This window comes from Rattus rattus, chromosome 6, assembly GCF_011064425.1.
Source record: "Rattus rattus isolate New Zealand chromosome 6, Rrattus_CSIRO_v1, whole genome shotgun sequence".
NCBI classification, from domain to species: domain Eukaryota; kingdom Metazoa; phylum Chordata; class Mammalia; order Rodentia; family Muridae; genus Rattus; species Rattus rattus.
In genome coordinates, this window is record NC_046159.1 from 54,779,860 (window position 1) to 54,799,113 (window position 19,254).

Genomic DNA, 19,254 nt, shown 5'->3' on the forward strand with positions numbered 1-19,254 from the left:
GTTGGGTGGCAGGTACTGCTTTGAGTGTTGTGTGTGCTGTTGTTTGTTTAACAAAATTCCATTCGATTTTACCAATGAAATCTTGGGAGCCAGATGCTGGGGTGAAAGCCTGCTGGCTCAGAGAGGCAGAGGAAGCATGCAGCTGACCTTCCTCCTCAGCCTATCTCCCAGAAGGAGTGCTCCTCTGTCACACAATCTCAAAACCTCCTTAAACTGAATGTCCCTCCCTTCTATCTTTTGCGTCTTTCTATCCTCCTGACTCCCTTTTTAGTGTCTGTGGATTTCTCTTATGACTCCTCTGTTCACTTCCTGTCAACTGGCTGCTGCTCCTCTTGATCTGAGGTTGACTTTATTTAATCCTGTTTAAAATATTGAAGCAGAGAGCTTGGACTAAAAGTGTATGCTAAGGCTGAGCCATACCACAGCCAAAAAGTTTTTTCCAGTAAACAACACAATCTTGGGGTTCATAGTGTGATTAAATACCCTGCAAGCACCTGCTGCACTCTCAGGGTATGCTCAAGAAGCTTACCCTTTTCCTCCTTTCAGACGTGTAGTTTTGGCTGAAACTTATTAGTGATGTATCTACATGTGTACAGGAAGAACATCATATAGAGGAGCTGGAGAGATGGTTCAGTGGTTAAGAGCGCTGACTGCTCTTCCTAGAGGTCCTATTCTCAATTCCCAGAACCCACATGGTGACTCACAACCATCTATAAGGGGATCCAATGCCCTCTAGTGTGTCTGAGGACAGTTAGAGTATGCTCATAAGTAAAATTAATAAATCTTTTAAAAAATATACACATAAAATAAATATATCTATTGGTAGCTGGAGAGATGGTTCAGCAGATGGCTTAGTGAATAAGAGTGCTTGCTGAACAAACGAGAGCCTGAGTTCGGATCCCAGCATCCACATAAAAAAATCTAGGTGAGGTCATCTGTGCCTATAACCCCAGAAGTGTGGGTTGCAATCCCAGTTGCTAGAGCTTGCTAAGAGAACATGTCTCAAGGAGATAGGCAGAAATACAGCAGCACACTCTTCCCTTATCCTTCACGTGTGTGCACAGGACATGCCTAGCATAGTTGGGTTACATGAGCAGAGAAAAGAACACTTAAGTGTTGAAAGAAAATACTAGAAGCAAAAGATTAACAAATGAAAAATGCTCTAATGGGCTAATCAGTAGACAGTTCATCTATGAAACTGGGGAAGTTAGTTGAAAGTTTTCTACTGAAAAGCAAAGTTTAAAGCAGGATTGGGGAGAGCGGTTTTAAAACGTAAAATACATGCCTATAGTTCCAGCACTTTGGCAGGCTTCAGGGAAAGGACTATTAGGACGAGTCCATCCTTGGCTACATGAGATCCTGTCTCAACCAAAAAAATGAGTGATACATTCAAAATCAGGAAGCTCAGAGATTACAAACCAGGACAAATACTAAAATTACCTTGCATATCTCAAATTACATAAGTCAAGCACAAAGGGAAAATCTTGAGAAGCCTGTAGAAAGATTCATTTCACCCATAAACAGCGATTAAAAATTACAGTGTGTGGGACTGGGAAAATGGCGCAGCAATTAAGTGCACTTGCTGCTCTTGTAGAGGTTCCGAGGTTCAATTTTCCCTAAGCTCCCACAGCTCACAACTCTCTGAGAGGTTAATTTCAGGGATCCAACGCCCTCTTCCCGCCTCTGTGGGCATTGCGTGTATGTGGTGCACAGACATAACACACAGGCAAAACACTAAGGTAAAAATAAATCCTAAAAAAAGTTACAGCGCAGTGACCTGTTGGTTGTTGACTTGCCACATCTGTCACAATCACTCTTCACAAGCGAAAGAGAAAGACCCCACCTTTAAGCAGAATCCTTTAGAGCAGACCCTGATGAGCCAGAACAAGCCACTCTTTCCTCCTTTACAAATCAGTTTTTCCTTTGAATCAATAGAGACTTCTCCGTCGAACTCTTCATTTCAGAACTGGAGATCTTGGGAGAAGACACTTGGTTTCTGTGAAAGCAAAACGACCGGTTGTTTTCCAACGCGGTTGCGGCTGCGAGCCCGGGAGAAAACTACGAGTCCCAGGCTGCCCCGCGGCCGCGCTGCCCGCAGGGAGGTACCTCCTGAGATTCCCGGAGCCTCGCTGGTCCGCGGCTAGAGAAGTTCCTGTCTTCACCATGCCGATGAAAGGCCGTTTCCCTATCCGCCGTACACTGCAGTATCTGGGTAGCGGAGACGTGGTATTCAAGGAGTCGGTGAAGGTCATGACCGTGAACTACAACACGCATGGGGAACTGGGCGAAGGTGCCAGGTCAGTGTGGGTCACAGCTCGCGGGGTTCAGTGAGAGAAGCTGAGGCGGTGGAGGCCATCCCGACTGATCCCGATAGAAACCGGAGATTCACTCCACCCGAGGGATGGGTTGCAGCTGGAAGGCTGGCAGCTTGTGCGAGGCTGTGGCGCGGGAAACGCGTTGGGAGCGGAGTGGTAAGTTTCCGCACCTGTACACAGCATGGCTTGCTGCTGCTTAGGACAGTTAACGAATGAAAGGTTTCATTGACCTGTTTATCATCTCTGAGCAGTGCCTTGGACCCTTTAGAACTTACTGAACGTTTATTGAGCACCCGAAACGCCGGGTTCTGTACTGGGACTTCCCAGCAGTACGGGAGAAACATGACTGTAGATAGGAGTGGATTTGTGGGACAGATCAGTAAGAGAGAAGAGAATAATTCACGGTGGAGTGGTCCCTGTGGCAAAGGCCTTTAGGAGAGCCAGAAGCCTCCTCCTAGCCATTTTCTTTGGTCAAATTGACCCCTAAGAACTAGGGTCTGCTAGCCTGGGATCTGTTGGGGTGAGGGCTCTCAGGAAGACTGGATGTCAGTGGACCAGAGAGTTCAGTCTTTACTTACTCCCCTCTTGTCAGGAGTTTCTGCTCTTAAGATGAAGCTCTCGGGGTGCAGAGGCCTCTTAACTAGTTGTGACCTTGGGATCACACACCTTCTCTCAGCTTCTGACCGCATTTTTCTTAGGCGCAACACTACAACATCAGTATTCTCGTGGTGGTGTCGGGGTGCTGGAGAAAGTGCCTGGCAGAACGCAACAGGTGCTTGCCTTGATGCCTATTTGATCTAGTTGTGTCTTTATTAGTTTGTTTGCACAAGGCTCTGTGCTTTGGGATGGGAAGACACAGACTTGATAGTAAGTTCTGCCTTCAAGCTTTTGGGTGGTGTGCAGTGGGATCTTCAGAGCAATGTTTCTTCCCTAGAAGCAGGACTTTCTTCTCCTTTTTAAGTTTTGTGTTGATTTAGTTACTTAAAGATCTACCCACCTCGCGTGTGCTCGCTCTAGCACTCGCACTCGCTCTCTCTTCGCTCTCTCTTCTCTCTCTCTTCTCTCTCTCTCTCTCTCTCTCTCTCTCTCTCTCTCTCCCTCCCTCCCTCCCCCTCCCTCCCTCCCTCCCATCGTGTGTGTGTGTGTGTGTGTGTGTGTGTGTGTTGTATGTCATGAGAGTTTATTCACACTAATGTGTACAGGTGCCCACGGAAGCCAGAGGGTGTTGGATCCTCTGAAACTGGAGTTACAAGTGGTTGTGAGGTGCCAGATGTGGGTACTGGGAACTGAACTCGGGTCCTCTGGAAGAACAGTAAGCACTCTTAATTGCTGAGCCATTTCTCCAGCCCCAAATACAATCTTCCTTAAGTTTTAGTTGAAATAGGATCTCACTGTGTGCCCTTGGCTGGCCTGGAACTCCTATATAAACCAGGCTGGCTTCCAGCTCACAAGAGCTCATCTTGCCTGTCTCTCTTCCTGACTACCGAGTTTAAAGATGTGTGCCACCACACTTGGATTTCTTCATAAGAATTTATATGAGTGTTTTGCCTCTATGTATGTATGTGCACCACTTGGGCCCCTGGTGTACATAAAAGTCAGAAGAGGGAGTCAGATTCCCTGGAACTGGAGTTACAGGTAGCTGTTAGCCACCATGTGGGTCCGGAGACTGAACCTGGGTCCTCTACAAGAGCAACAAGTCCTCTTAACCACTGAGCCATCTCTATAACCCCTTACCTGTTTTTTGTTTGTTTGTTTTGTTGTTGTTTTTAAGTGGGTTCTGGGGCTCAAACTCTGGTTGTCTTGCTGTGCAATAAGAACCTTAGTGACTGAGCCATGTTGCTAGCACCCTTTTTAGACCCTGCTGGAAGAGGAATGTGGTTCTCATGACTATTGGCACTGCCCATACCCACATCTGCATCCTGTTTAGTCTGAACAGTCAGAGAGAACTTGAGCTCTCTGATAATTTTTTTTAAGATTTATTCATTTTATGTATGTGATACACTGTTGCTCTCTTCGGGCACACTAGAAGAAGCATCAGATCTCATTACAGATGGTTGTGAGCCACCATGTGATTGCTGGGAATTGAACTCAGAACCTTTGGAAGAGCAGTCAGTGCTCTTAACCGCTGAGCCATCCCTCCAGCCCCCGCTCTCTGATAATTTAAACACTGCAAATACTCATTTTCTGTGACTTTAAGCCAAAGGGGTGAGGGAATGTATGATTAATTTTCCTTTTTGGCTTTAACAAATCCTTGCGTTTTACCTATATTTAATCATTTCATTTTTGGCCCTTTGTTTAATTGCAGATTCTGTCCCAGTTGTGGTATTGTCCAAAGTGGTTTCAGGCAGGCTTTCTGTTGACTCAGTCTCATCCCTGAAATTATTTTAGATGCTTCAATCTGAACTGGCGGTGTAGGAACCTCTTGGCATAATCATTGAGGTTAAGAGCTGGTCTTTGCCCCAGATCATGTGACTAGAAATAGAAAGCCTAACTCCTGTTCCATGGATCCAGAACCCTGTCAGTGGGTGTGGAGCAGGCTGAACAGGAAGCAAAGGGTACCTTTGAGTGAGGGCATTTGAGGAGCCTTAATTGAGGGATTGCTTACAAAAGTGTGGTAGACAGAAATGGGGAAAGGAAACCTCGAGTGAGGGAAAGCATGGGCCCCAGCCTATGCTGGGCAGTGAGGGAAGGAATGTCCATTGGAGTCTGAGGACCAAGGGGTCTGGCCATGCCAGGGCTGAGCCAGGCAAAGAAATAGCTGCCTTTTACCTGTCACTGGTACTTCCTGCCCGCCTGGATTCATGCTGAGGGTCAGTGCGCAGAGCCAGGATTGGCCTGGATCTGCTCTGTCTTGTGGGCAGCTATGTATCTTTATTGTTTTGTGGTTCTGAGATGGAATCCCGGACCTTGTGCCTGCTAGGAAGGTGCTCTGCTGTGGCATTACACTGCAGTTGTGTCACAATTTATTTAGCCAGGTCTCTCCTGCTGCGCCATGCTGATCTGAATGCTCCAGCCTGAACCTCAGCATCTTTGCCTTCTGTTTCTCTTTGCTCATTCAGGTGCTGAGATATCTAAAAGGGGAATGGAGTTAGAGCTTTAAAGCTTCTGGTCATAAATTGACTGCCAGACAGGATAAGGCAGTTAACCCACTCTCCATAGCCCAGAATCTGTTTTAATGATGATGTGAACCATGTTGTTTTAGCAGAATTTGCACTTTTTAAATGTTTAACAGATATTTTTCTTATAGTTTGGCAAATGTCAGTGCTTTTTGTTTGAGCCCTGTGTAGCCCAGGCTGGTCTTGGATGTCTGTCTTCCTGCCTCAGGCACTGGAATGCTGGGATTACAGATGTGTTGCCCCACCCACTCAGCAGATGTTGAATTTGGTTTTTGACATTTTCGCCATGTAAATATTTTAGTGTATTCAAAGTTATCTGATTTCACCCTTGTAGGAGTCAAGGCTTTCTTTCACGTCTGTATTGTAACACTCATGTACTGTTGCCATTCCTTCTACACAGTATTCTCTAAGGGGCCTCTCAGTAACATGTCCACTGCACATATGGAGATGCAGCTCTGTTTGCACAGGACTCTGGGCTTGGTGCTGAGGAACTCTGTGAGGCAGCATTGATTTGTTTTCCTCAGTGAGCAGACGTGGGTCCTGATATTAACAGAAGTGCAAGTGTTGGGGACACACCAGTCTTCTATGCCCGTTTTCCCTCACCTTTTTGACAGGTCCCTCCAGTCTTTGTCAGGTTCCAGACTTTCTCCATGGAAAAGGTATGCACAGAATTTCAGGGAGAAAACTCTTATAGATTTACCTAGGTTCATTTCTAGAAAGCTGTCACATGGTGTGGTAGCTTGAATGAGAGTGTCCCCCATAGCTCATATGTTTGAATGCTTAATCACCAAGGAGTGGCACTGTTTGATGAGGATTAGCCGATGTGGCCCAATTGGAGTAGGTGTGGCCTTGTTGGAGGAAGTGTGTTGCTAAGGGTGGTCTTTGAGGTTTCAAAAGCTCATGCTAGGCCTAGTGCCTCTTGCTCAGCATGAACCTTGCAGATCATCTATAAGCCCTCTGCTACTCCAGCACTATGCCTGTCTGCCTGTCACCAACTCCCCTACATGATGATAATGGAATAACTTTCTGAACTGTAAATAAGTCCCTAATTAAATGTTTCTTTTTATAAAAATTTCCGGGGCTGGGGATTTAGCTCAGTGGTAGAGCGCTTACCTAGGAAGCGCAAGGCCCTGGGTTCGGTCCCCAGCTCCGAAAAAAAGAACCAAAAAAAAAAAAATTTCCTTAGTCATGGCGTCTCTTCACATCAATAGAACAGTGATAAAACAGAAGTTGGTACCAAGGACTGGAGATATTGCCTCACCATTATGTTTGTTGAAGGAATATGGAAGACTTTGGAACTTTAGACTAGAAATGTATTCAAACACTTCAGTGATGTTTACTGAGCCAAATGAGTAGGAACATGGAAGACAGTGGATAAGGAGGGTAATGAGGACTGTGGGGGCCCAGCTCATGAGAGTTCAGAGGAAAAATATTAGCAGCTGGCCTAGAGACCATTGTGCTATTTTTTTTTTTTTTGGTTCTTTTTTTCGGAGCTGGGGACCGAACCCAGGGCCTTGCGCTTCCTAGGTAAGCGCTCTACCACTGAGCTAAATCCCCAGCCCCCATTGTGCTATTTTGGCAAAGAATATAGCTGCTTTTTTGCCCTTGTCCAAAAGATCTTCCAGAGGCTAACTTGAAGTGATTTGGATTTATGGCATTGGCAAAGGAGATTTCAAGACAGCATAATATTGACCTTGTTGTGTGGTTATGCAGATACAATGAAAAGGGACAAGTCGGGCAAAGAGAAATGCAATTTGCATATTTGAGTAGAAAAAGTGCACCAGGAAATGTAATTAGGGAGCCGAGTGCTGTACTCAAAGGGTAAACAGTTGAAAGGCCTGGTAGTAAATGGAATAAAGGATTTACTACCTGACCCTTAAGTCAGGATAATCTCTGCTAATCCTGCAACAATTCCTGTGAACGGAATTAACCTTGTTAATTCTAAGCAGAAGAAACCATCAACCAGTTAAGACTTATGCAAATGCAAGTCTTGGAGAGGCCACTTTTCAGCCTAAACAAGCAGAAGAACTTTACAGCTTCAGCCACCTGGTTCTAGGTTTAGTCAAGGATCCAGGAATGAGTTATGGAACCTTCCTCCGTAGCTAAGGAAAGCTGCTGAAGCCAGGCATTTGTGGGACAGTTCCCTCATGGAGTTTCTGAGAGCCCGTTGTATGAAGCTGTAAAGGTAGAGAGAGCCTAGATTGCACTGTAGAGCCAGAGTCATGGGATACCGATTCAGGAGAGTTGCCAACAGAGTGTGGGACCAGGGTAAGAGAGAGGAGTAAGTTGCAGTCAACAAAGCTGGAGTTGGAGATCTGGAGCCTTTTGACATCACACATGGAGACGCACATGGATTCATTTCTAGAAAGCTGTTACATGGGTTCATTTCTTGCCTTTTGCAGGAAATTCGTGTTTTTCAACATCCCTCAGATCCAGTATAAGAATCCTTGGGTGCAGATCATGCTGTTTAAGAACATGACGCCATCGCCCTTCCTGCGGTTCTACCTAGGTGAGTGAGGATGGAAGGACTGCCTGTCCCTTTCCAGCTGTAAGCGGCTGTGGCCTTAGCTTCCCTTGTCAGTTACCCAGTGGCTGCTGAGATCTAGCCCAGCTCCCTCACCTGTCTTTCTTCAGCTTATCTCTCATTGTTCTTTGCCTATCATGTGGGCCAGGTAACCACATTCCTTTGTTGCTCTGTGCTACAGTGTTTTCCCTCTTTGTCTGTGAGCTACAGAATGGAAACAGAGATCCTTTGCTGGAGATGTATGTCCATAGTTCAGTGGTAAAGTACAACACACTGCAAGACCCCCGAACCAAATGTCCTTTAGGTCTGGACTTGGCCCTCAGATGGCTAGTACCCCCAGTGCTGGCCACAGCCTTCTTCCTGCTCCAATCATTTGTCTTGTGAGTAACCTACTTGCTTGTTCTGATGCACTAGCATTCCTGGCTCATGGGTAATAGGTAGAAAGTGCCATAGAGAGCACACTATGTGTGCTGCTCATCTGGAATGTCACTAAGGGGCAGCTTGGGGCCAGGTGCTAGGTAGTCAAGGAACCCAGGGGCAAAAACCTCTGCTCTGTGTGTATGGAGTGGGGAATGGGGCGCTCTGTGTATGAGGGGGACAGAATGCACAGAAAAGAAGCAAAATGGTCAACAAAGTCCTGTGGTGAAGAAAGGCAGTCACAGGATTTTGTGTTCTTAGGGCCTCTGTATGCTTGCCTGCAAGTATTACAGCTTGGAGCCACACTTGCATATGTGATGAAGCCATTGCATGGCCTATAACAGGTTTGTAGTGAGAACCAAGATACTTCCCTTTGGCATTCAGTCCCTTTCTTCAGGGACTGTAGGTTAGGACTTTTTGAGATGGGATTGTGTAGTCCTCACTGGCCTCAAACTTGTGACAGTATTTCTGGCTGATCCTCTTAAATGCTGGGGTTTGCTATGGCCACTATATGTCTAACTGCTTTGCCTCTGTATTTCATGTAAACAGGAATCTCATAGGAAAACTCCTTTTCCATTTCTGGAGAGTAGAGTCAGTAGGAGAAAAGGACCTGTCCCTGGTTGGGAGCTGGGTGGGTATCTGGGCTTTGGAGCTGCCCTCAAAACTGCCAATGACATAGCAAAGCCATTTGCTTGTCCTGGTAGTTCCTTGGCCAGCCCTGTACCCTGTGGGAAAGGCAGGATTACACTACAGGACTGCATCTTGGCCCCAGGGAACAATAGTCCAAGGCAAGGAAGGCTGGGAGGAGCCTGTTATAATTTCTTTTGAAAAACCCTTTTTTAACATTGTTTTTGATAATTATCTAAGGCCAGAACCCAGGGTCTTTCAGGTGCTAAGCACGTGCTTTACCACACAGCTACATCCAGTTCATCTTCCTAGAGATAGGCTTTCATTGTATTTTCAGGCTGACCCCAAACTCCTGCGTTCCTGCTTAGCTTCTTGAGTGTAAGGACACCCAGCTCGAGGACCCGAGATTCTGGTGATTTGTTGCAGCTGAACATCTTCCACCGTATCAGTCTCTCAACTTCTGCAGTCACCTGCTGATGAGCTTTGGTGTGAGGTTTAAAGCGCTGAGACCTTGAAAAGGAGATTGGAGGATGCTAGGGAAAGTGGCAGGACCCACACCTTGGGAGAGGGAATCTGAGTGAAAAGAGCTGTAGATGGTGACACAGCACTGAGAGGCATGCTCAGGCCAGGGCAATGTTTTGGTTCTGTAGTGGGCATGAGCAGCCACGGAGAACAGATAACAGAATGAGTGCATAGGGTGGGAGCGTGGACAGTGAAAAGGCCACATCTAAACATGTTCTTCCTGTGTGACAACAAGGTTTAACCTGACCAGAAAGCAAGCTGGGGACTTGTCTCTCCCTGTCACATACCATCCTGGGACCCACCTTCATGACTTCAGCCAATCCTAGTCACCTGCTACAAGTCCTACCCTCGGGTGCCATCAGGAAGTGTCAGTGTAACTTTTAAGGTCATATTCAGTTTAGTACATGTACAAAGGCACTTCTCACTCCAGCAGTATCTTCCAGTGTGGACTGTCTTATGTTCTTTGTGCTCAGTGTTCTGGGAACAGTTCTGTGTGAGACGGAATATCTCCCAGCCTCCCATGTGTAGGCTTGAACAAGTCTTACTTTGTATCAATTCTGGGTCATCCACTTTTTTCTGGTTTAGTAGGTTTTTGTGTCCTGTCCGTGATGCCCTTCCTTACCCCAAAGCCCCTCTCATTTTTCCTTAGAGCAGTATAATTACATCTTATGCTCCTGTGATACTTCAGATTTTTAAATTTATGTTATGTGGGTTTGCTTGCCTGAATTTATGTGTACCGGATGCATGCAGGAGTCAGCAAAGGCAAGATTTTCTAAAAACTCAGGTTGCCAGGTCCTCTACAAGAGTGGTAAGTGCTGAGCCATCTTCCCAGCATAAGATATATTTATTAAAATGTGTGTAATTTTTTGTGTACTGGCACACAAAATGTGCTGTGTACATATGTGGAGGCCAGAAGAGGGTTTTGGATGTCTTCCTCTCTCTTCTGTCTATTCCTTTAAGGTAGGGTTTCTCCATAAACAGGGGCTTGTGTTTTTAGCTAGACTGGAAGCCAGCAAACCCCAGCCATCCTCACTGCCACCCCTGCTTGGACCTAGGATTAAAGGTGTGTCAGGATCCTCTTGTTTTACGGGTGCTGGGATCTTAATCTGGCCCTCATGATTGTGTGACAAGTATTCTTAACCAGAGCCCCTTGCACTCTGTCTATGATACACTTTTCGAGTTCTTTTCCTATGTACTAAAGGCAGGGTTGAAATTGAGTTTTGTTTTCTGCATTGAGGATATCCAGCTGTTAAAACGTACATGCTGTACTTTTCCTCACTGCATTGTCTTAGTACAATGGTCCAAAATCAATGACCATGGTGGGGAACAATGTATTCTCTCGGTGCTGTGGTGAAGGACTGAAGTATTTTACCTGCTTCAATCTGGTAAACCAGTAAATTTCCCAAAGAGCTAACGTTCAAAGCATTGAAGTGATAGCCAGGACTGGGGATAACTGTGAGTGTGTACCAGGGTGTGTTTGTATTATTAAAACCACCGAGTTGTTTTGGTTAAATGTCAATTGTGTGCTTTTTAAAAATTATTTTATATGTAAGAGAGTTTTACCTGTGTGTATGTATGTGCACCACATGCACACCCAGTACAGGGAAGGGGAGAGTTCAGAAGGGGGAACCGGATTCCCTGGAACTGGAGGTACAGATTTGCTGTCATATCGGTGCTGGAACTGAATCCCTGCCTATGGAAAGCAAGCGTCCTTAACTGCTGAGCAATCTCACTAGATGTATATTTTACCCTACACAAAAGCTACTTTCTGAATTTCTGAAGTTTCATTCACTCATCTTTTTATCATTGCTTTATATTGAAATTGGTGCCAACTTTACCCCCCCTTCAAGTTATTCTAGCCTTTTACTGTTTTTTGTTCGTTTGTTTGTTTTGATCCAGAGGCTAGCCTAAACTTGTGGTTCTCCTGCCTTGGTCTTCTGTGTGTTGGGATTGTATAAACTTGAAGATGTTTGCTAGGTTCTAGAAAAAGGCTGGCTGTGGTTTTGTCACAGCCATCTTTTATAGTACTGAAGATGTTTTTAGTATTTTAAACATTTTGTTTTCTTGTGGTTTGATAGTAGTTAGTTTTTGTATCTACACTCAACATTTCAGGTAATTTTATTGATTGCTTAAGATATTTTACTTATAGACACATCATTGCAAACAAAGCATGACACTACATCCCCAACCTTGGCAGTTTCCTTTTGTCTCAGTTCACTGGTCTAGGCAGTGGTAGTGTTGTGCACTTCCACAAACAGTGTCTGAGCTTGAGTTAACCAGACTCTTTACGAGGGCCTTCTGTTGTCTGCTCTTAAGTTTTAGCCACTGCAATATTGTTATTTTCTTCTATTTCTTTTTTTTTTTTTTTTGGTTCTTTTTTTTTTCGGAGCTGGGGACCGAACCAGGACCTTGCGCTTCCTAGGCAAGCGCTCTACCACTGAGCTAAATCCCCAACCCCATTGTTATTTTCTTAATTAGTAATATTGATTGCTTTTTAATGTGTATCATTAGCTACTGTGTTCTATTTTTTTTTTTAATTTTAAAATGGCAAACCATCTCAAACATTTAGTCAGATATCTTCCAGAGTTGTGAATTCATAAATGTTCTGATGGAAATCCTTAATCAGATATATGTGCATTCTAAGTATTTTCTTCTACTTTTAGGCTTAGTGTTTCCAACAACAGAAATTAAGGAATTTTAAATTCAAGTTACTGACTTTTTTTTATGATCACAGTTTAAATATCATGCCTGAAAAATTTGCTCCTTGGTAAGATCATTAAGATTTTCTCTTGTAGTGTTTTTGTTTTTGTTTTTCCATGCTGGGGCTGCACCCAGTACCTCCCTGTGCAGGGCAAGCACTGTCTCTGAGTTTTATAAAACATTTTAGCTAGAGTGTGTTTATATTATATATGTACATGTATAAGACTTGGCACTGGGAGACAGTGAACAACTCCACATATGAATCCACAGTACTTGCCTTATGTCTTTGGTCCATTTTAATTTTCCTAATGTTTATTTGCATGTGAGTAGCCAGTTCCAGTGTTTGATAAGAAAAAGCTTAAGATCAAATTCTCTTGCCATCTTTGTTTAAAACAGTTGTCCATAAATAGAATAGTTTATTTGGTCCTGGTCTTGGTTCTGTCCCATTTGGTGATATGTCTGCTGTTAAGAATGTCTGTCATGGTTATGGGTAGCTACCGTTACAGTTGCCTGTAATTCCAGCTCCTGGGGGCTTCTCACACACTCTTCTGGACTCCTCAGGTACCTAACACTTTTGTGCACCAATGCACATATATACACAATCTAAAATTTTAAGAAAATATTGAAGTCTACTACTAAAAGCAAGTTGGAGACCCTGATGGTCTGGACTTGTCAATCATCTTACCAATCATCCTACCTTACAAGGCTATCGGTATGTGTCACATCTTGGCAGTCCCAGCCTTTTGAGGCTGAAGAAGTATGCCTGAGTCCTCAGCTCTCCTGCCCTTGTGCCTCTTGTTTGCAGAATCTGGGGAGCAGGTCCTTGTAGACGTGGAGATGAAGAGTAATAAGGAGATCATGGAGCACATAAAGAAAATCTTGGGCAAGAAAGAGTGAGTTGCTGGGTTGACCTGACTGGAACAAAACTAAGCCCCCAAAAATGTGAGAGTGAAGGGGACATGTAGGGAGGGTATGGAGAGGGAAGGTTCTCCAGCCCCAGATAGCAATACGATGTTGGGCAGTAGGATCAGTTCAGGCCTGGTCTTTCAGCAGATGTGAGCTGAAGTCACTGAATGTTTTGTCCGCTTCCTTGCTGTGACAGTGAACAAGGATTATCCCTGCCTTGACATGCATGCAGCTAAAGGGAAACTTAGACTCTGTTCTTAGTTTTTCTGCTCCTTCAGTGAAGGACATAAAGCCAAGAAAGTCTCTCAGGACACAGGCCCCTTCAACCTGTCCCTGTGGGGTGCTCCAATGTTCTGCTTCCTAGTGCCTTTCCCCTCACATAGAAGAGGCTACCTGTAGTCTGGAGCCCCTGGTCATGCTCTGCTGCTCTGTGTGTTCCTTGACAGGGAGACCCTCAGGGAGGAGGAGCTGGAGAAGCAGCAGCGCTTTCATCCAGGCAACTTTGGCCCCCGGAAGTACTGCCTGCGGGAGTGCATGTGCGAAGTGGAAGGTCAGGTGCCCTGCCCTGGCCTGGTGCCCTTACCCAAGGAGATGACAGGGAAGTACAAAGCTGCTCTGAAAGCCAATACTTAGGTCTAAGCAAGGTTATCTGGGATGGACTGGTGGCATCTGACTGGAGACAAATTACACTGGTACCATGAATGATGGAACTCCCTGCAATGGAAAGACCAGCTTGCTCATCTATTTAAAGGACATGGATGAAGGCTGGGATTGCCAGCTGCTGAACAAATATCAATAAAAGACTTAGTCTTCCTATACATAGTAAGTCTGGTCTTGTTGGTATAAAGACCATCAGAGAGCTTGGGATGAGAGAGTGCAAGGCAGTTTGTCAGTGACTGTCTCAGTCCTGTAACTGGCCCTAGTTCTTTCATTTCATCTTCTTCCAGTTTCTACTCTGGAAGCTGTTGAGAGCTACTGCTACTGGTGAGCCAAATGTAGCTGGCAGAGTGGATATTCTTACATCCAAAGCAAACATGTACACTTACTAAAGCCTGCAGTTCTTGCTTCCTGAGAGAGGGAAGGTTCTCTGGCCCCAGTTAGTAACAAGACCTTGGGCAGTAGGATCAGTTCAGGCTGTTCAGCAAATGTGAGCTGAAGTCACCAAATCTCTTGTCCATTTCCTTGCTGTGAAGTTCACATGGGTGGAGGAGTACCAGTGGCATTGTGCTAACTGTAGCAGGGATTTTTCTGGCTTTGAGAGTACAATCACCTGGGTGATAAGTTAACTCTCAATTCTTGCTTACTAGGTTGGAGGGAGGGAAGGAGACAGACAGAGAGAGACGGACACTTCTGGATGCCTTTCTAGTTATATTTCCCAGTTACCAGTGTCATTTTATCTATGTAGATTCATCCTTCAGTAAACAGCAGAACCTTACATGGTTACTTAATGTTTACCACAGACCCCTTGGCATTTGGCCATATAGGTATGAGTTTGAGGCAAGATAAAGCAGTGGTTGTTAAAAATGCCCATGGCCCTTTAGATGCAACAGAACAGTGGCTACTGCCTTCCCCTGCACATACCCAGGTCACTCCCATTCTCCTGGCCCCTAGTGCAGGGGCCTCAGGGAAGCAGTGCAGTTGGAATCCTTATACCTGCAGTACAGTGCCTTACCATTGTCTACTATGGTTCTGGTTTGTGATTTTGCAGCAGACCAGATAGGGGCTTGTAGCTCTAATATATAAGGGATTTTGAGTTTCTGTCCCTACTGACTGGTCCTGGTGAATAGACTGCTTCTCACCAGGCCCCAAGGGGACAAATTCTTGAGCTTCACTTTGGTCCTGACCCTGGAGCCTGCCAAAGCTTCGCCAAGGCTACGGGGGCAACGTGTGGGCAGCTGATAAATTTCTACAGAGTCACTCTCACTGATGGCCTGGAGCAGATGCAGGTCTGAAGAAACCATTGATACTAGGAGAAGTCACCTCTTTAAATCTGTCACTTTAGAAGTGACAGGTTTTACACACATGAAACTGAAGACAGAAGGACTTGAGTTGACAGGGTCCTCTGAAGTGAGTTTTCACACTGAGGTGGCACTGGCAACTGTGAGCTCTGTAAGTACTTTGTTCAGGCCTCTGAGCCCTCAATTGTAAAGTGTAGAAGACATTAAGAGCAGTTTCATTGAACTACTGAATCAGTGAGTTTTCCACCAAAGGTCTGTCTTTCTTTCCACCTGATGAAGATGTTGATGGAGGGCAGAGAATAGTCTCTGCCCACTGCTGGCTCCCTGGAGGGTTCAGGCCACATGTTACTGTTTTGAGGAAAAAAGGATGAGCAGCACACATACTAGTCTTTAACTTACTTTAATAGTATAAACCTCATGTAGGTAGTATTAAGCCACAACAACAAAGCCACATTGAACAGCATTTAGTAAAAGGCGCTCGTAACCATGCACAGCAACTCTCTATACAGACAGCAATGCAGATTCTCCTTCAGGACTGAAGACATTGATTAGATAGAAAATTCAGTTTAAAAAGAACATGCGGTTTTAAATGCCATTACATAGCTCATTTACATGGGGAGAAAAAGCTGTACAAAATGGCAGCTCTCTGCAGGTTTTTAACCTGGAATCAAAAGGTAACGGCATCCATGGCATTTTCTATAGTATGAAGGGCGGGAGTTACACAACCGGTCCCAAGAAAATTCCACACTGGACTTTCCTTTAGTAGATGTTCTCCAAAAAGGGAGTGGGGTGGGTGGGGGGCAGATAAGGTTATATCTTAACAGAGAAATCCAAACTACAGGTACAAACTAGTTGTTACTATGAAAAAAATGTGCAGCTTTTCAGTTATAAAACTAGTTGAACACTGATTTACAAGTTAATTGGGAAAACAGACTAGAAAAATATTCCAGCACTTGAGTTGTGTGTGCAGCAGCATTAGCATCCGTGAATGAATAGGGATGTTGGGATGACAACTGAGGGTACTTTCCTGAAGAAAGGCCATTTTTAATGTGCAGTCTATACCAAATGTTACCCAAATACTAAAACTTAAGATAATGTTGAGCATTTTCCTACATTCCATGTATACATATCAAATTGAAAATTAACTAAAAGTGCGTATTGCTGAGCATTGGAAATGTCTTATGTTTTTCCCCTTCCTAGGCCACTTTTAAGCTTTCTGTTAGGTTGCTGCTAAGACAATAGCCCCCAAAGAAAATGGAAGGATTCATTTAGGGACGGCCAAGCTTCCCTGTGTTTTACTTGGAAAGCCACTTTTAGTAGTGTGATTGTCACAACAGGCAACGACACAGGCAAGATTGAACAACCACAAAGGGTGAGGCCAGGGACACAAGTGGGAAGCTGAAGCCAAAAGACCCACATCTCACCGAAGGCACTGAGGACTGCAGTCTTAACACTCCAGTAACTTACTTCAAACACAGAGCAACCTGCGGGTCAGGCAAGCTTTTGCACCTGGCTTCATCCAAGCCAGGTGCCTGCTCACTGTGGCCACTAGCAGCCTCGGCCAAGCTGGGCCCTGTCTCCCAAGTCCACATCTCAGCCTAGAAAACCCCAATCAGAGGGGACAAATAGAATAGACCTGGTGGATGAGGAAAATGTCAACCTTAGCTTTCTTACTATTAAATACAACTTTTACAGAATGTAGTTAAGTTAGGATAATTTGCTAATTGTGGTTTTTATATGCCACAAGTTAGCTATCGCATTGTTTTCAGAGAATGTTTGGTAGGCTTTTTTTTTTTTTTAAACCAGCAGAGAGCACCCAAGTCTTGCTCAGTCTTGCTGACAGAGCCCAGGGTAAACAAGGGATCCTGAATGCCCATCTCTGAGCCACACAAAGCTCCAAGCTTTGGAGAAGACTGAGGGTCTCAGTCACCGAGTTCCTTCCAGTTAGGCTAAACTGGTTTGTGAAAAGCAGGTTTATCCTTAGTTTTGGATATTAGGCTAACATCTCTTCCAGATTCTGGGCCCTTATAAACTTAGAGAACTGTCCCCTCCTATCAGGACCTTTCTGGCTCAAGGCTTCCTTATGCAGGAGTAAGTGTCACCTGGTCCAGGCAGCTCCCCGCCTCAGGAAAATGAAGTTGGTAAGAAACTCACCAGCACAATGCTCCTGTTAAGGAAACCTTGCAACACCCACATCTATTCACATTAGCAACGCTAGCATCAACTCTTGATAACATAGAAGTTTGAATATGTGGCTACAAGTCTGTATACATAATGTACACCTATGTACACACATTATATACACTGTACAAAGAAGATAATATGAACACATGTACATTCATTCAGTCATCTAGGCCTGTAACTCTGGACATGCACAGTGTGGCTGAAGGGACAGGTTGTGCACAGAAAGTACACACTGATGGGAGGCACTCAATGAGGAGGTCCAGAACCTTGTACAAAACACCTAGGTCAACCTCATCTCATTTTGGAGTTGTCTTTAGAAATTGACATAAGAGTTAAGACTTTTTGCAAAGAACCACATAATCTGGAGACTGGTCGTTAGTTAGGCAAAGGAAGAAGTGGGCATCTGTTTTGTCAGGACCTTCCCCCTGGAAAAAAACAGCTGTCAGGCGATGCTTTTCAAGGCCTGGATTTAGAGTTTCAGCAGCACCAACAGCCCCTGGAAAGCAGCAGCAGGCTTCCAGATCCCCATGACATCAGGTTCCAGACAATAGGTCCAGCTTTCAGGGATATTGACCAGCAGACATACATGAGCAGTATTACCGGTTCAAGAAACAGTTCTATGTAGTGTGGATGATACTGCTCCATTTGAGGGCCACACTGACCACCCTGGTTGATGCCGTGACTATCTCAGAACACCGTCCACATCTAATTCTGACACTGACAAACTAGAAAACCATTCCAAGGGCATAAGTGACTCACTTGAACTTCAAAAACTCAAGATGGCACAACCCCAACTGCAGCCTCAGAAAGAGGCTAGGCAGTAAAGAAGCCCTTCAACACACTCTGCAAACTGGAAGGACAGTGACACACTATAACATTTTGAGGAGTAACTAAGACGACCTGCTTAGGGAATTTGGTCTCTGTCTACATCTCCTGTCTTATTCTATCCCAAATTTTAACATGGAACTATCAACCTTTGAGATATTTATGGAAAAGAGCCCAGTTAGCCAGGTTGGTGTGTATCTCCCCACCCCAGCCTACCCCATAAAGTAGCCAGGTTAGCGTTTGTCTGTCCACCTCCCTGAGAGGAGTGTCTAGACAGGTCAGCCCTGCTTTACTAGATGTGGAGTATCACAGATTCATAAATCCAGGGTAGAACGCCCTGAAAGCTGAAGCCCAGACATAGCTGGGCTATTTCTAAGAAATGGGCTGACCTTCATAGGTTCACTGACAAGCGATGGAATGGAGCATCATTCAAAGTTTGAAATGATTTCAGTTAATGAGAACATTGTATGGATACAATTGTTAAAGGTAAGGCCACAAAGATCTGTACATCCAGTGGAGGAGTTTGGCCCAAAGTGGCCCTGTCAATTGGCCATTACTAATGATGGAACTTACAAAGGACCAGATTAGATTTACCAACTCTTTTCTACATCTTAAAAAAAAAAAAAAATTTTTTTTTTTGGCCCCTTCAATGCCATCTTAGAGGTTGGTACTTCTTATCCAAACGTGGTCTAAATACCTAATGGGAGCCAGGACGTCCAGGCCCTGAATGGCCTAGAAATGACTGGTGCTCACACTAAAAAATCCTAAGGGAAGCAAAGCTAGCAGCTATAAGATGTATGGATGTACTACAGGAAACCTCTACAGAGATTAACGTAGACTCTGGACACAGGTGTCCAGAGCTTTTGTCTCAATCTTGAATATATACCTAAAAAAAATTTAAGCTGGCAAAATTATGTCCTTTCCATCATTTCATACTGGCCATCCCTGCTATTCTCCAACACTGGCTTCCAAATCTAGCTGGGAATTTAGAAAGTAGAGCTACTTCTGCACTGAAATCCCACTTTCAGTGAATAAAGTGTCATTAACTCCTCAAAAGGAAACAGCCTATCTATATCTAGCCTTGAGCCCCATGGCTCTATTTGTCCATAAACAGGTACAAACTTAACCTTACAGGAGGTATTTTTCTTAATTTTTGCTAA

The 19,254-nt window shown here is 44.7% G+C and overlaps 1 protein-coding gene across 1 annotated transcript; it reads left to right on the forward strand.

Annotated features, from left to right (window-relative positions):
• Window positions 1-2,106: 2,106 nt before the first annotated feature.
• Mrps25 (mitochondrial ribosomal protein S25) lies at window positions 2,107-13,945 on the forward strand. Its single transcript, XM_032906068.1, has 4 exons — window positions 2,107-2,297; window positions 7,834-7,940; window positions 13,027-13,114; window positions 13,574-13,945. Exons 1-4 carry the CDS (start codon window positions 2,164-2,166, stop codon window positions 13,758-13,760), a joined length of 516 nt encoding a protein of 171 aa, XP_032761959.1. The 5' UTR covers window positions 2,107-2,163; the 3' UTR covers window positions 13,761-13,945.
• The last annotated feature ends 5,309 nt before the right edge of the window (window positions 13,946-19,254 follow it).

What these genes read in the sequence shown, in the direction of transcription:
- Mrps25 (XM_032906068.1), top strand. Translation starts at nt 2,164, where the DNA reads ATGCCGATGAAAGGCCGTTTCCCTATCCGCCGTACACTGCAGTATCTG. An exon ending in GAACTGGGCGAAGGTGCCAG is followed by an intron (nt 2,298 to 7,833) that starts GTCAGTGTGGGT and finishes TGCCTTTTGCAG; the next exon opens with GAAATTCGTGTTTTTCAACA. An exon ending in AAAATCTTGGGCAAGAAAGA is followed by an intron (nt 13,115 to 13,573) that starts GTGAGTTGCTGG and finishes GTTCCTTGACAG; the next exon opens with GGAGACCCTCAGGGAGGAGG.